Below are 17,335 nucleotides of genomic sequence, written 5' to 3' on the forward strand. Positions count from 1 at the left end.
AATACTTATTATTCCATGTAAAACATTCCTATTAATAATAGCGGCATGCATGATACGTTGCACTACAAATCAATGTTATTTAAGGCAGTCAGTGCCACTATAGGTGTCCAAAGGTGGGGAAAGGAGGGTTACTTGCCAAAGGAGGGCTAGACTAAGGTCACAAACCTTTAGCAGTGACGATTTGTGCCTCCTATAGTTGGCCATACATGTTAAGATCTGCTTGTTTAGTGAGGTCGCCAAACAAACAGATCTGTCCAATTTTGGCAAGATATCAGTTGGGGAGGCCCATCAAGGGTCCTGATACACAGGCAGATAAGCGGTGGAATCAGCAGCTTAAATCTGCCCATGTATTGCCCCTTAACATGTCCCCAGTATCTCCCCATCTTCTTTTCTGCTGATTCACTGCACATGCTCTGTGCTGCTGTCACCTACCTGAGCTTAGACACTCACAATATACTGTATATATAGAATACAAATGGCACAAAACAAGGCTAGTAAATAATACAGCTTATTAATTCATGCCAGCCCTGAAACCAGGCTGCATCAGAAATGAATAATCAGCCCTGTAGCATCAGCATCTATGACAGACAAACCTCATTTTCTGCTTGAAAATTTGTGACAAGCCCCTAAGCTTGGCTTTTCTACAGCTGCTCAGAGCACAGTGAGCATGTGAGTATGTGAGTATCACTGACACTGCTAACAGAATCCAGTATGGTGACCCCCTGTGACAAATTTGAAGTATTGGATTACTACTACTATATAGATGCTGAACCTTTAGGCTGGTGCAACAAGTTCAATATATAAAATATGGAATTTCTAGCCATATTCATTTTTAGGGTTTAGATCTCTTTTGAGAAGTACCACTGAAGTACCACTCCTTCTCAGATTACTCTCTGCCATGCAACATTTCAATGTGTCTTGGAATGCTTAGACAATAAGAGCCTTATTTATTGCTGTGTAAAATAAATGGTGACTTTATCAAGGTGTGTTTTATTTTATGCCATATGAACGCTAGATTTGACTCTGTTATTTTACGCCAATTCCTTGTGTAAGTAAGCTCTGGCAAAAGTGTAGAAAATAATGCTGTTTTTTACACAGTGAAGCCATTTGTACCAAATTGTGTTTATTATACCATATAATAAGCAGGAAGTCAAACAGTTTCTACACATGTTTACAGTTTACATTCATGTTGGAGAAAAACAATATAAATGATCTGAATATAAAAACTAGTTAACAGTGTTTATCCAACATATATGTATGTTTTAATGTGCAATAACAATTTCATTATATTGTAATAAAGTGCTTATATTTTTATTTCATGTACTATAAAACTGATTATATAATAAGTAACTTATACAAAAAAAGTGACTTAATGCAATACTTTTTGGCAAGCAATGATCAAAATGGAAGAACACTGGTCTTCATTTATGGTCTTTTTGTTAAGTAAAGTGCTGTCTGAGGTGAAGTTCTGATCCTGCTCCTCCTTGGTTCATTTATTTATTTTAGTATAGCCCAGTGGGCATGCATTAGAGGAAACATATAGCATAACTAAAAATTCCCCCCAAACTTGCCGGCAATAATGAAAACTGTATGGTGCTGGTTTCTCTCTGGGCTAAACATGATCATTATCTTTAAAAATGCCCTCTATTAGAGCTCCTTATAGATCTGCTATGGTACATGTTTCAAAAGAGGGGTGGATGTGTCCTAAAGGTCCATGCCAGAAGCACAGTAGGAAGGGGATAGCTAATCACAGCCCTACATTTACACAAGCAAAGAAAGGCTTCAGTTCTCTGTCAGGTCAGTGCTGAGTGTCGCTGGCTCCCCTGCACAGCCTGAGAAAGGAGGCATCAAGATCAGTCGAACAGATTGGTGGGACTAGTAGTTTTTGGAGAAATTTTCAATAAATCTGCTCGGAACACAACTTTTGAAAGCACATTCTTACTATATTTAGAAGAGTATCATGTACTAGTAAATTCTTCTTCTTATACAGTATGGGGCACATTTACAAAAGCACGAACGATCCGAGCGTATTTTCGCCGATTTTTTTCGGGCGTCCGCACGACTTTTTTGTACGGCGCATGACTTTTTCGTACGGCGCATGACTTTTTTGGCCGTTTGCGCGAAAAAAACGGAAAGGTTTTACCGCTGTTTACAATTGTTCGGTACGAAAATTTCGGTACTTTCGGATCGCCAATACGATATTATCGTGACTAATACGATTTTTTCGTAAGCATTTTCGTCATATATGCGATCTTCCAAAATTTTCGTTTCCAATACGATTTTTTCCCATTCATGATTCGGATTCATGGATTAGTAAATGTGCCCCTAAGTCTCCATTATGGGAAGGGGTCCCTGGGAAGGTATGGTGCTCAAGTAAAATTCTTTTTTATCCCACCCCATTCTGCATGAGGTAAATCAGTAGTATTGAAATGCTCCCATCCCACTCAAAGTGAAGATGGAGAACCCTTATATTTTTTGAATATGGTAGTTACTGTTTTACCCATTAATACACTATTTCAGACTTTTTTAGATTCAGTGGCAAACAAAATGATTGCAAGATGATCATTTTTTGTTGGGTAGGGTCAAACATTGCTTCTCTCCTACAGTCTCACTTTCATTGCTAGTAATCAACAGGCAAATGATTTTTCAACTAAAACACTGGAGGCTTAAATAATCTGGAACACACTAAAACCAATATGCACTTCAGTTTTAATAAAAATCTTTTTATCACCCATCTTCCTCAAACATTCTCTTGTTGCTATACCAAGTCTATGGGAACCTTGCACAACAAGACCCATCCCCTGCCTGTCATTGCCAGGTACCTTGTTTTCCCATGCCTCTCTGCAGTTGCATAGTCTGCTCCTCCTATAGTAATGCCACTGAGAAGCAATAATTATACTTTACAGAGGCAGCAGTGCAAAGGAGCAAATGCTAAGCTTTGATGGGCAGTAATACATAGTATTTAACCATTAATATAGAGCAGTGGTTTCAATTTTGAACTTTATATGCAACCATTTTAGGAAATAAAACTTTTAAAGAGGACATGTAGGTCCTCAGTAGCAAACATATGAAACAACATTTCAGTTATGCATAGTGCTCTAATAATTTTTCCTTATAAAAATGATGAAATACTGCATAGGCAATTTGTTGATTAATACTTTGGCACCATTATGGTTATTTATGCTAACCATACTGTATCTGTTAAAAGGCACAACGTTCTAGGAATGTTTTGTCAACATAAGGCAGCTGTACAGTTCTTTCACAATACAGTGCAATGTATGCAAAATGCACTTCAAATGCACTCACAAAGCTGGCACTGTCCATAGCAATGCAAGAAAGATGGAACAGCTAACAGATGGGAAACTGTTCCAGTCCTTTACATTGCCATTTTACTGGTATTCCACCAACCTAGCTGGTTAATCACCGGTTAAGTCCAGAGCAGGTATTACACATTTATATATTTAATAGCGGTTACCTTAAACTAGGCACTTACAGTAATTCTCACCATAACCCAGGGAACTTTACAGGTTCCCCTTAAAATAAATTGTATAGCACAATATCCTAGTGCATAACACAAATAAAACAAGTTTATACCTTTGTATATTCTAAATCTGTGGTTCTGTGCAGTTGTATTTTTTTTAGAGGCAGTGACTGAAGCTTTTCTGTCCAGAAGAAATTAAGGGACCTATTAAGAGTAATAAGTTAAAAAATATGCAACTCTTCTTATTCTTCTGGAGATGAATGCCAAGTATTGTACTGAAGCTCCATTTTGCATTTGTATTGGAGGTAACCAGTGCAGGACCCTTTAGTGGCAAAGTATTTACATGGCGCCCACCACTCCCTTTCACAGAGAGCGAAATGCTTAATATATTATAGAAGAGAGTGTGCTGTTGAACGCTATTAGTGGGTATAGGTTTATACATTGAACTCCTGCTTAGACACCAAAACCTATACCTATATACTTAACAATGCACGCTCCAACTGTTTAAATGTGCAACAGGATTCATTTGTATATCTTAGCCCCAGTCCTGAACAGCTTTTTAGATTCTAGAGTAGAGCTGCTGTATGGATATCCTTTTCAACATAGTATTTTTTTTGTGGACCATTGTTCCTGCCCTTTACTGGAAGAGAGCTGAAAATGACAGTTTTAGAGATTTTTTGCTTTGTTTTTTTTTATAACAGCAATATGAAATGTCATTTTTAAAATTAAGTGGGAAACTGTCTCAGAGTTAGTATAGGAAAATTTTAATTAAGCTCAGGAAAAATGTCCTGAGTATTTTGTGATTTGTACTACAGGTAAAAAGCATCTGGTGAATCTGCAACAAGAAAGCAAAATAAATCTAAATGTACATTGTAACATTAAGGCATTTACACAGTGATATACTGTAGCTAGTTTAGTCCTATACAATTACTGGCGGATATCAGGTTTTTGCTCCAAATCTGAAGGCAGACTATGAGTAACAGGATCTCCTGAGGCAACAGATTTGCTGGCATACCCTCCCTATGTGCTTGACTTCATCACATGGACTGAATTGGAGCAAAGGAGAGATGGATTTACAATTGCTTAAGGTAGTTCATATTTGGGGCATGCTATTGTTTCACCCATTTTGTACTTTGATATTGTGAGTGCTAAAAATTATCTCGGGTTAAACAATCAAATCACACAAAAATGCTTTTGTATATATTTTCTCATGAATACCTGATTTGAGTATTTTTACCTGCAGCCATTCTCAGCACTATTAATAGGAATTTTCACATGTCTTGTCATCGCCCTTACGTTAATATATATTATAGAATGTTATAGAGGTTATTCTCAGCAACTTTTCAATTGGTCTTCATTTTAATTCAGTTCTTCATTTGTGTTATTATTTGCCTTCCTCTTCTGCCTCTTTCAAGCTTCCTAATGAGGTTTGCTGACTCTGACAACCAAAAAATGATTGCTCTGTGAGGCTACTTTTTCTTGCTTTTTTTTGTATTCAGGCTCTCTCCTATTCATATTACTCTCTCTTTCAAAAAATTGTTTGGTTTGTTACATTTTTCCTACAACAATATAGCTGCTAAAATTCCAAACTGGGAGCTGCTGAACAAAAAGCTAAATAATTCAAAATACAAATGAAAAATGAAAATTGCAAACTGTCTGTATATAACTAAATATATCATACTAATGTTTAATTCAAAAGCAAACTACCCTTTAAGTTTTGCCTGTTAGGTTCCTATAATACAGTCTTATTTGTTTGCCTGGTTATGGTTTCCACAAGTGCCTGCCTTATATGTATTCCTGTTCCAGCAGTTTCATTCTCCCAACTGTCGCTCGTTCAGTTTCTGTCGCCTTTCTCTCTGTCCTTGTACGCATTGGCTCAGTGAGCAGTTTTTCACAGAAGCATCCCTAGAGAATCTTCACTTTAGGTTGCTACAAGTTGCAATTTACCAAACGGATGCAAAGTTGTGGGTGATTTTGTTAAATAAAAAGACCCCACAGTATATGGTAATTTCTTACACTGGAGGTTGTAGAAAGGTTTCATTAATCACTTTCTTGGATTATCTGGCAGGCTATCTTGCTCGTGCTTTGCATTTCTTCTAGGACACATGGTTTCACACACACTTCCTGTGCTATAATTCCTTTTGCCTAGGATAGAGAAATAAGAAAGTAAGTTGAGTAAAACTTTTTACAAATATTTGAATATCTTAATTTTTTTGCAAATGCAGTATTTTGCAGGTATATATTTTTTGTGGCTGTCTATAAGGTCAAAACAATGGCCTCCTTGATAATATTTTTCAAGGAACTGTCCAGATTTCTATTGTGTAGTTCTTAAAATCCCTTTAGACAAAGACCACATGAGACCATGGATGATTCTTTTCATATCACTATGGTTATGGTACACACTGGTAAATTATTGCCTTAAAGGGCGCCTATCACTGGAGCTCTCAATCCAGCTGAGGAAAACAATATACTTTAAAAAGCAAGGGCAAAGCCTGGATGTGATGATGTAAGCATATAGGAAGTTCCCAGTGTGTCAGGTTCAAAATAGGCCACGCCCATTCAGAAAACTTATCGGAGAGACAGAAGGAGGACTGATTTAACAGATATAAAAAGTAGCTTTTACAGTGGCCTTTTACTTTTTTTTCGGAAAATGGATTATCATTGTTGGTGGTTTAATAAGATTTGGACATTGAAGGTGAACAGCCCCTTAAAATGGTATCAGTACTGAGATTACCTGGCCCTGCATTATTCAAACCTCAATTTCAGGCTGTAAGACCCATGTATTGTTCACACATGTGAGGCCCTGCATCATTCACATCTGTAAGGCCCTGCATTGTTCACCTGTTCACACCTCACACTCAGACTGTAGGTTACCACATTGTTCACCTGTTCACACCTCAGACAGACTGTAGGAGCAGTGCTGGCATTGTGTCACTGTAAGTACTGTAGTACAAACTGTTTCATCAGTGGAAAAGCATACTTTCGGAGGACTGCACCAACAGACAACTTATATAAGGAACCATGTGTATGGACTTTTACTTTCTCCTTTTCTACTCTGCCTGCCCTGCCTGTACCATACTTTGCCTGCCCTACCCTGCCTGTGTGTGTCATACTCTGCCTGCCCTATGATGCCTGTGTGTGCGCCATACTCTGCCTGCCCTATGCTGCCTGTGCCATACTCTCCCTGCCCTACCCTGCCTGTGTGTGCCATACTCTGCCTGCCCTATGTTGCCTGTGTGTGCCATACTCTGCCTGCCCTATGCTGCCTGTGTGTGCCTACTCTGCCTGCCCTATGTTGCCTGTGTGTGTCATACTCTGCCTGCCCTATGCTGCCTGTGTGTGCCTACTCTGCCTGCCCTACCCTGCCTGTGTGTGCCATACTCTACCTGCCCTACCCTGCCTGTGTGCCATACTCTGCCTGCCCTATGCTGCCTGTGTGTATCATACTCTGCTTGCCCTATGTTGCCTGTGTGTGCCTACTCTGCCTGCCCTACCCTGCCTGTGTGCCATACTCTGCCTGTCCTACCCTGCCTGTGTGCCATACTCTGCCTGCCCTATGCTGCCTGTGTGCGCCATACTCTGACTGTCCTACCCTGCCTATGTGTGCCATACTCTGCCTGTCCTATGCTGGCTAAACGTATAATAGACAAGGCTTTATTGTCTCTTTTGGCTTATGGCATTGGTAATATGGTAATATGGTTCCTTCCACAAGAACCAGGTAAGTGGAGAATGAAACCACCTTTATTTTCATTCACTGGACAAGGGGCTGTATTGGGGTGTAGAAAATAATATATCTAAAGATAAGGTAACAAGATTACTTGAAAGTTCAAAAAGACATGTAAAATGTAATTTACATGAAATGTAAAAATCAGAGCTGAACTGATTGTATGCAGACTGCATTTTGCTTCAGGCTGTTAACCTTATCTTTTAGACATCTTATTTGTTAGTGAAGTAAGTTTTTAACAGAAATATGTTGCACACTATCAGAGCTGAATAGCTTGAATAAAAGTACCTAGGCCTACAAAGAAAAAACTAAACACAGAAATCCTATGTTTCACACTCACTGTGTGATATGTGTCATGTCTTTGAAGCTATTTGTTCATCCAGGTCATGAAATACATCAGTGATCCCCCAACCAGTGGTTTATGAGCAACATGTTGCTCCCCACACCATTGGGTGTTTCTCCCAGTGTCCTCAAAGCAGGTGCTTATTTTTGTATTCCTAACTTGGAGGCAAGGTTTGGTTGCATAAAAACCAGGTATAATGTCGAACAGAACCTCATGTAGGCCGCCAATCCACATAAGGGCTACCAAATAGCCAATCACAGCCCTTTTTTGGCACCCCCACGGACATTTTTCATGCTTGTGTTGCTCCCCAAATCTGTTTACATTTGAATGTGGCTCACAGGTTAAAAAGGTTGAAGTTCCCTGATATACAGTATCTAGTAGTTATAAGTGTAAAGCAAGCAACTGGACATGCAATATGACTGACTGTGTCCAGTGCCTTTAAACTTCTCACTGTAATTTGTTACCTTTTTTTCTGAAGCATCTGAAACAGTGCTTTCTTTTTATATATATGACCATCATGGTTACCATTACTGCAAGTATAACTGAAATAATGGTCAGTATTTTTCCAGTATTCATTGGAAATTGGTCCTTGGTCAAACCTGTGGAAGGAAGAAATATAAAATAAATAAATATATAAAATATATAAATATAAAATAAGTTTAGTTGAAGAATAGTTTTCAGTGTTTATACGCCACACACATCTCTAAAGGGGAGGTTGTTGCTATTATAACAAATCCATATTCGGTAGATCTGTTTCAAAAGTAAGGGCTTATTTACGAATACAGTCACAATTGCGGTCGCACAATCATTGTGCATATTGATAACATTAATTTGAGGTACTTGCGGCTAAATATGGTTCTCACCCTTACATGTAATTGCATCAAGGGCCATTGTACCTGTCTTTTCTGTTCTCATGAATCACGGACAAGTACACTTTTTAGGTATACAGTGAATGCCAGATTCATTTTTTGATTCGTCCAAATCAGAGTCCTTTTTTTGTAGAATTCTGATTCAGACAATGCACTTGAGACCTGTTATTCAGAATGCTCAGGACCTGGGGGTTTCTGTAAAAGGAGTCTATTCTTTAGGATGTCCATATCTACTAAAAATGATTTAAACATGAAATAAACCCAGTAGGATTGTTTTGCCACCAAAATCTACATCTAAAGGAAAAGGGGAGGACAGCAATGTGCATATCTTTGGCAGATGGTTTGAAAGAGGTGCCAATGATGCCTTTATGCCCAACCGGATATTCCTGAACAGAAGAGGGGGCCATCTTTGACATCTGTGAGTTTCAGCTAACACCTAACACCTGGATTTAAATGTCATGGAATCTCTACCAGTTAGTTGAACTGAAGAACTAAAGAAGTCCCTCGGATGAGTGGTGAAACCTTTAAAAGGGGATGTAAAGTCATGTATAGTGCATGTATTTGCACTAAATTAAACAACTTTGTAATATATGTCTATTAAAAATTTTGTACCTACTCTGAGATACAGGTGATAGTTTCTGCAGCTTTCCCTCCTCTCCCTTGATTGTGACCCCCTTTAAATTCAGCAGTGGCTGCTGGCACTCTGGTTCTTAAGTGATTTATGGGCTTCCCCGTTGGTATTTAACTGCTAATAACAACTGATAGGAGTCAAAGGTGGCTTAAAGGGCACCTGTCATCCTAAGAAATAATTTCACATTTTTTTCTATCATGTTAGTTGAGCAAAATAAACTTCACTTACTCTATATAAATAATATAAATCTTGCTTCCTTCAGTCTTGGAATTACATAATCACAGCAAGCAGGCAGGCACCATTGTGTGGGCACTGTTATTAAGGCAAGCTTTGTATCACCCCCAAATCTTGTTTATGTGACAGAAAGGGGGGGCCTGATGCCCATTCCCATTCACTGGCTACACAATTAGATGGTGAGGAGGGAGGGGGAGAGTGAGGAGAGCAGTGACATCTAGGAAGTGCTGAATGGAAAGTTAAAGTTATTGTCTGCTCGCTTCTATGCCTAATGCAAAAAATACTCCAATGAATCCCAGCTAATCTGTGTAAATTTGGCTCCATGTTCTTTGTTGCTGCAATTGGAGTTGGGAGCATTAAGCACAGTTTCCCAGCACTGAACAAGTCTGCCCTTTATCCCCATGTCTGATTCCAGTGTCATCTAATGAAGGGGAAAACATGACATAATTATCTCTATATGTAAGATAACAGCAAGATGCCTGGGACAGGGCTGGGAATCAGAATTCCCATTGGTCAATTCTTCTGCATTTATAATAAATTTTTTTATTAGTAAGATTCTCATTGGTGAATTTCTAAGTATGTTTTTGGCAACTTCTATACCAAACCTAGGGGGCGCAGTGTGACGGTATTATGGTTGGGTTTACAACCCCTTTACGTTAAATGAAGTCATTATTGTTGGATTTCTTTTACTTGTTTAGATTTTTAGGTACACTGGCTTTTCAGTTAGAGTAATATTTATGCACATGTGGAGTGTTGGGTGTTTCAGACTTTGTCAGCGGCCATGCTTGAATGCTTCACACGTGATCAGAGAACTTCTCATTACATCCCACACTCTTTCTTAAAAATCAGTCAAATATTTGCCATTTCTGTTTATTTTTCAACATTTACATGTTACAATGTCCCAAATAATCCCAAATTAATCCAAACTGTTTTTTTTTGCAAACTGATGATAACCTTAAGTGCCTTCATTTATTTAAAAAATGAAAATTAAATAATACATTTAGATTTGCAACAACACCTAATGTATAAAATACAAATAAAAAATAAACATTTTAAAAAACACTCATTTGTATTTTTGTTACAACTTCCCATCAGAGTGAATTAATAATTGACTAAATCTATCTCAATTATCTCAATATTTGAGTTCCCACTACTGAAGGAGATACCTTAATAAATTATCAGTAAGTGACAAAATACTTTATCAGTAAAAAAAAAAAGAATGATTACTATTATGCAGGAAGTGACACTGAACAATCACGTTAAGCAATGTGCCGTAAATTATTTTTTTTTGCTATTAGTTTCCTGTAAATGTGATTTATTCTATTTTACTTTCTTAAGCAAGACACACAGGAGGGGTCAGTTACTTTCTGTATCACTGTATTTATGAGGGGTGGGTTGGGAAGGGATGTAGTGCCCCATCCCAGCATCTCTCTACTTGCCCCCTAACTTGTGAATCATTGAGGTGTGCAAGTTAGGAAGCATCTGCGCACACAGGGTGAGCCATGTCCTTACTGCCTGCCTTCTGCTGCATTCTGCTGAGGGCGCTGGCAAGATGCAAAGTGCAGCAATGCCCTAGGCACAAGTCCTGAGCACAAGGGTTACAATTTTGTGGTCCTTAGAGCTTTAGTACTTGCATTTGGGGATTAGCAAATAACCCCAAGGTCACAATTAGTAGTCTTCAACCATTTATAACCTGGGTCGACACACTTTGGTGATCCAATTATGGACCACAGGTTGGCCAATCAGATTGCTAGAGAGATGCAGCCCACCCTATTCCAGTTAGGAGTCTGGTGTCAGGTAGTCCAACACTGTTAAGTAAAGCTGGCCATACATTGAATGGTCCACTCCTTTGGTGAGGTTGCCATATGAGTGGATTTTTCCATAATATGCCCACCTTAAGGCCAAACGATCAGATCACAATGATGGCTATACCGGCAATAGGGGTGAGGACTGTATCAACAAGTTAATGTAGTCCTAGCCTTGATGATATCAGGACAGGCCTGGCAGAGGGATCCATACATGGGCACATAAGCTGCTGATTGAGTCTGAAGGGGCCAAATCAGCAGCTTAAATCTGCACAGAGAGCACAGAACACAGTGCTGCAGAAGGCAAGCAGTTTGTTATACTGGAATCTGTCAGGGGAGAATAAACTCTGCAGTGTCCTGCCCACATTTTCCCCCACACTCCATGCTGCTGGGCCCACTGAAAACCAGGATTTGCCCTTATGGCGACCACTGGTATCAGTACCAATGCTGATTGCCAGCAGAACTGCATAACCACCTGCATGAATGATATAATTTAATATAATGTATTGGCAACCACAATGCAGCCACAAAATATGATTAGCAACAATGAAAATACTGGGCCAGTGACCTAGTTCAGGGCAAGTGATTGGCCAACCCCAATATGGATGCACAGCACTTCCCTCCCAGCGGTCAAACAAAATGTAGACTGGCATTTCGGCTGTCAACATGTGGCCAACTTATGCATGTGTGGTTGGCCAGGATAAGTCAAGATAAGTCACCAAAAAGGTGTACAAATATCATAAGAACAAAGAAATAAATAGAAGGTGGTGTAATATGTCAGCATTTTGATGCTTCGACCCAGACTTCAAATTGAAACAAACCAACCTGAGTCAAAACCCTTGGGGAATACTAGGAAAGTAGTCACATGGCATAAACAGCCAATTCCACATAGAATTTCACCACTATGTAATTCCCCACTGCAACCTAAAACCCAAAATGTCTGTAATGAAAGCCAGTAATGAGTTGTAAACAGTCTTACATAATAAAAGTGCTTGCCATTAATACACGGTAAAGCATCCAGTAATTACCCAGAAAGGCTCAGGGAAGTCTAGCATTCTATTCACTGTGTGTCAGTACACAACGATACAGATGACAAGTGAGCCATTATGAATTTATAAACTGTGGTCCAGGAAAGTCTAATTACTAAACCTAAAGGCATTTAAAGTCTATGGAGTGATATATTTACATTTTATGGTTTAACGAAGGAAATGGGGCAATCTATTCTTTTTATAGTAAAGTTTTCTTCTTTTTCTTAGGAATTTGTGCTTCCTTTTATTTATTCTGCTTAGGGTATTTTTTATTACGCAAGACGCTTCTTCTAAAACTAATTATACACATATAAGAGGAGGGAAACACATTTTAAATTTAGCTAATAGAGAGAACACATTTCAATAAAACGTTTATTTATTCTGAACATTTAAGGTATACTGCCATGATTTTTATGGTGTATTTTTTATTTCTAAATTACACTGTTTACATTGCAAATAATTCACTCTACTATGTAAGTTTTATTTTTAAACCAGCAAATGTATTTTTAAAGTTGTAATACTAGTGTGCAGGAAGCCATCTCAGTGCATTGTGCCTGATTCTGAGCTTCCTGAAAAAAAAAAAAAAAATAGCACTAGAGAATGGAACTGCTTTCAGATAAGCTATTGTTTAACCTACTTAATGTAACTGGAGGAGTCATGATTTGGCTGAGCCTGACTTAGATTTATACTAAGTGCTGTTGTGATATCCACCACTAGGTTGATGGGAGCATTTTTAGCAATGCAGGTGTCAGGGAGCTGCTATCTTGCTACATTTCCACTGTTAAGCTAATCGGCTGCAGGGAGGAAGGGAGGGGTGATATCACTCCAACATGCAGTGCAGCAGTAAAGAGTGATGTCAAATTTTAAAATTAAATATAAAAAATTCTGTTTCCTTTTTTTAAAAAAACAGATTTCAGTGCAGAATTCTGCTGGAGGAGCACTATTAACTGATGCTTTTTGAAAAAATATATTGGTGTAAGCATGTGCTACCATTAATAATAACAGTACGCATCTGCTTAAAGTGTATGTGTAAGTCGACACACATATCATAAAAGTGCCACAAACAATTGTATCAATCAGCACATAGTGCTTTGTGAGAGTACTAGCATGTTATTGTGAAACATTTAAGGTGTATACATACATGGGTGGATGAAGGTTTTTAGAAAAAACTGGTGATTGGGAGCAGGGGTGGGCCGAGCCAACCAGATGCCCTAGGCAACCTGGTCGGCCACCTCGCCCCTGCACCTGCACTATTGCATTGATGCAAATTGATAGTTCATTGGCCCCATCGCATAATGACAAGCGGCGGGGGCAATGAAAATGAAGCACAGACTAAGGGTAGGCAAGAGAGGTTCCTGCCTGTCGCCCCCCAATCGTTGAGCCCTAGGCAGCTGCCTCTTCTGCCTACCCCTAGTTCTGGCCCTGATTGGGAGCATCAGTGTTTTAATGACATAAAGGAAGTGTTGGATTTGTTCACCAGGACTCATGGGTATCTCAGTAGTACACCACATATTTAACACCTAAGCTTACTATATAACTTACTAAGAAACAAGCACTACAGCAGTCTATTTTTTTTCAAGATAGCGTGAAGTGAACTAAGTGATTATAACTATAAACAGTTTCCTGTTACTACCTTTCTAATAGTTTAGTCAAAGAATAATCTTTTTAATTGCACCCACCCTAGTCCTAGTATTGGTAATTTGAGCTGCAGTATTCTGTTACTTCGTCCTAAGGACCGATATCTGTAGCTACAATCGGCCTGTGTATGGGGACCTTTGCTCTGGCTAAAGTCATATCTGATACTGGCCTACGTTAGAGAGCTTGGTACAACTGATTGTAGATACATCCAATTGTGGTTTAATTGTGTTCTGCATCCTCTTCTTGTTGTGGAAACCTGTTGCAAAACCCATGTATCAAGGACTATGTAAAAAGAAACAACTTGAAATTTAAAAATGTCCTTGTGAATATTTATTTAGTCTATTTTAGCATACGTACGTACTAAGTTCTGGACATTAACCTTAGTGATTTTCAGAAACTGACAAAAATCTTGGCTCCTATTCGGCCTTTAAATTTTGACAAGTTGCACATATCTTTTTCTTATATCCTCAGCTAAACCAAATAAATCACTGACCTTTTCCTTCATAATCGCAGTTAGTGCAGGACACTACCTATGTTTGGGTATCTCTACAGCAGTGGTTGCTGTAGGGAAATTAGTGGCTGGGGGCCCAGACTGAAGGCCAGTTATGGAAAGATTTGGGTAGAACTTTTGCTCTACTAGATTGTACTGGAAGACTGGTCAGGTCTTCCAGGTCAAAACTTCCAAGACAGGTCAGTTTTGTTCATATTTGGGGGTGAACTTTTATTTGCTGTCCTATATACAGGTATACTTGGAACTGCTCAACAATATTTTCATATATCTGTACATTGTTGTTAGGGGTCCAGACCAAACTGATATCAAAATGGAACTTGAACCTAAACATACTGAAAACCACTGCTCTGCAGGATATTTCTGCAAATTCCATACCTGAATTCAGACTTCTGCTATTTCCCACTCAGTTATCCCACAATGATGTAATAGAACAAACAGTTCTTCATTAGGCAACACCATCCACTTATACTTGTAAGGGGATTTTAACAAATAGCATGTTAGGAGTTGCTAAGAAAATATGTGACAAGCCAGTATGAGAAAATGACAGCCTAGACTAAAACTACACTGAAATTCTTGGGGGGAAAAAGCCCTGGTGTATTGCACAAATATTTGAGACTTCTGTAATTGTGTTACTTAAATAGAACATAATTGCACATTGGACTTTAGGATATTAAAAAGAACTTTACGAGACACCCATACAATGCAAACAGAGAAAGGAAAGGTGAAATATATAAAAAGATTTCCTTATAGTGTTTGGGGTTTTTTAATTCTCTCTGAAGCATACAAGTTTTGCATTTATGGATCAGTTGGAGTGTTTTGACTGTAACCCATACAAACCATTAAGCTCATATGTTTATGGCTGCACCCAGGAATTACAAAAGTTTTTATCAGCTGGAGTAAAGTTTATGTTAATAACAACCTTATCCTTTATAAACACAAGAAAAACATTCTTGAGGCTAATGCCACACGTAGCGTGTTCTCATCTTGCTGAGAATATGCTCCTTCTGACGTTAGCCTACAAGTGGAAGTCAGTGAGACACTACAATACCCCACAATAATGTTTACCTGTACCCTAAGGCATAATATGCATGTCTATGCTCACTATGCAAACACATACATACTACTCATACCACATTTCAGAAACAATAAGGTGTGTTGCCAAAGTTTGTAAAGACCTGTAACTGAAGTAAATCAGTTTCCTCAAGCTGCGGTAAGGTAACATAACAGTGTAGAGGGGTTAAGGAGAAGGAAATGAGTCCTGTCTATTGACTGGAATACAAAGGTGCTCTGTACTAAACAGACCCCTTTTTTTTTAATGAATGCTGTCTGACTCCAGTTCTAAACTTTATACAGCTGTAATCGCAGATAATGGTGGTTTCCTGCATATATTTACAAAGGGTGAACACCTATGCATTTAAAAAGTTTTTTTCTTAAATACATTTTTAGTACAAAGTTCATTTGAAATACTTCTGTGACTTTGGAAGTGAAGATAGAGAATTTATCAGTATATCTAGTCAGCAACAGTGAAAAATGTGAGGACTTTCATAAAGTACTGTGGAAATGATGAGGAATATGCCAATGCTGCTAAATACAGAAAAAAATACATTTGCAAATATAGCCCAGGCCTCATATTCATGTGAAACATCCTAATACAGCCAGGAATTTACTTCCTACAGCCAAGTATCAAAAATCCTTTATTTGATAATTGGCTGTAGGAAGTAAATTGCACCTGGGAGGCTTATGGCCGCTGTGATTTTCTAAAAATATTTAATGCAGTGAACACAGAGCTTGCAAACAACCAAGGCAGTTATAGGGTACTAGTGCAAAACCCCTGCATGTATCCCATCCTGCAGTGGTCTCTTAGCAAGCAGCCATCATTTGGCCTACCTTTTTCTGGTAGACACCACCATATTTGTTATTGCAGTTGCCTAGCAACCTGATAAACCCCAACGCCTATGTGTGCCAATTCAGCCTGGGATGCACCAGAAGGTAGAAGGGGCCGAATGACCTTAGTTTTGTCCAGTGCCAGAGAATGGTTGGAACTTTGCAATCCAATAATTAATATTATGATGATATTTTCTATAAGACAAAATCTGTACCAAAAATTACCTTGATATGGTTCCAGGTGAAAAGAAGCTTGTGTTTTTTCGTTCAGTTCTTTGTTCCAAAACACACAAGTATAGTTTTGTGTGACATCTCGGCTGATTCTGATGGTACTTGTTATGTTGTAAACTCCATCAGGTCTCAGAAACTGGGAAAAGTTTGAGGGCAAACTCACATTGTCACCATTATTCTGCCAAGATACCTCCGCAATGGGAAATCCCAGTGACTGACATGTCAACAAATCTTCATTTTCAGATCTGTAAATGTCTATTATTTTGTATGATGCTGTAATAAAAATATCCAAAAATTAAAAGTATTCAAACAATCCCCATAACACTCTCAAGTTTTTAATATTATTTGTTTAACGGTATATAATATAACTTAAAAGATCTTAATTTGCTACAAACTCTTGACATTTCACATATAATACATACAAATTACCCTAATGTAAACATTTTTTTTAATTGCTGCATGTATTTGCTGTTTTTTTATATCTAAATCTTAATTCCATGTAATGTATTGTTATTTATTAACTTAAAGGAGACCTGTCACCCAGAAATAAAAAGCTGTATTAACAGATTCATACCCATAAAGCTATTTAAAAATCCAATTATATATTGCCTGCCCTGACTCTATGCCTTAGACATAGATGTGGGGCAGACAATTATTTTCACTTTCCATTCAGCATTTCTTAGATATCACTGCACTCCTCAGTTTCCCCCTCCCTCCTCACCATCTAATTGTGTATCCTGCGCATGGGCATGGGCATCAGGTCCCCTATTCTGGCACATAAACAAGACATTTGGGTGATAAAAAGCTTGCCTTCATAACTGCCTGTTGCCTGTGATTGTTTCAATACAGAATAAAACCAGATATAAATAATATATATAGTGTAAGTGAACACAGTAGTGTAATTTGGAATTATTTCTTAGGGTGACAGGTCACCTGTAATCCATAACCACTATTAT

The 17,335-nt window shown here is 38.4% G+C and overlaps 1 protein-coding gene across 3 annotated transcripts in view; it reads right to left on the reverse strand.

The window, feature by feature from the left end:
* Positions 1-1,102: 1,102 nt before the first annotated feature.
* Positions 1,103-17,335, reverse strand: part of pdcd1lg2 (programmed cell death 1 ligand 2) — a 33,529-nt gene continuing 17,296 nt past the window's right edge. For all 3 annotated transcript variants that reach the window (XM_031890618.1, XM_031890612.1, XM_031890627.1), the window contains exons 6-8: positions 16,374-16,652; positions 8,013-8,147; positions 1,103-5,626 (exon numbers count right to left, since the gene is read on the reverse strand). In XM_031890618.1, coding sequence (XP_031746478.1) covers positions 5,526-5,626; positions 8,013-8,147; positions 16,374-16,652 — 515 coding nt within the window. In that variant the 3' untranslated portion in view covers positions 1,103-5,525. The remainder of the gene's footprint in view (positions 5,627-8,012; positions 8,148-16,373; positions 16,653-17,335) is intronic.

This window comes from Xenopus tropicalis, chromosome 1 (genome assembly GCF_000004195.4).
Source record: "Xenopus tropicalis strain Nigerian chromosome 1, UCB_Xtro_10.0, whole genome shotgun sequence".
NCBI classification, from domain to species: domain Eukaryota; kingdom Metazoa; phylum Chordata; class Amphibia; order Anura; family Pipidae; genus Xenopus; species Xenopus tropicalis.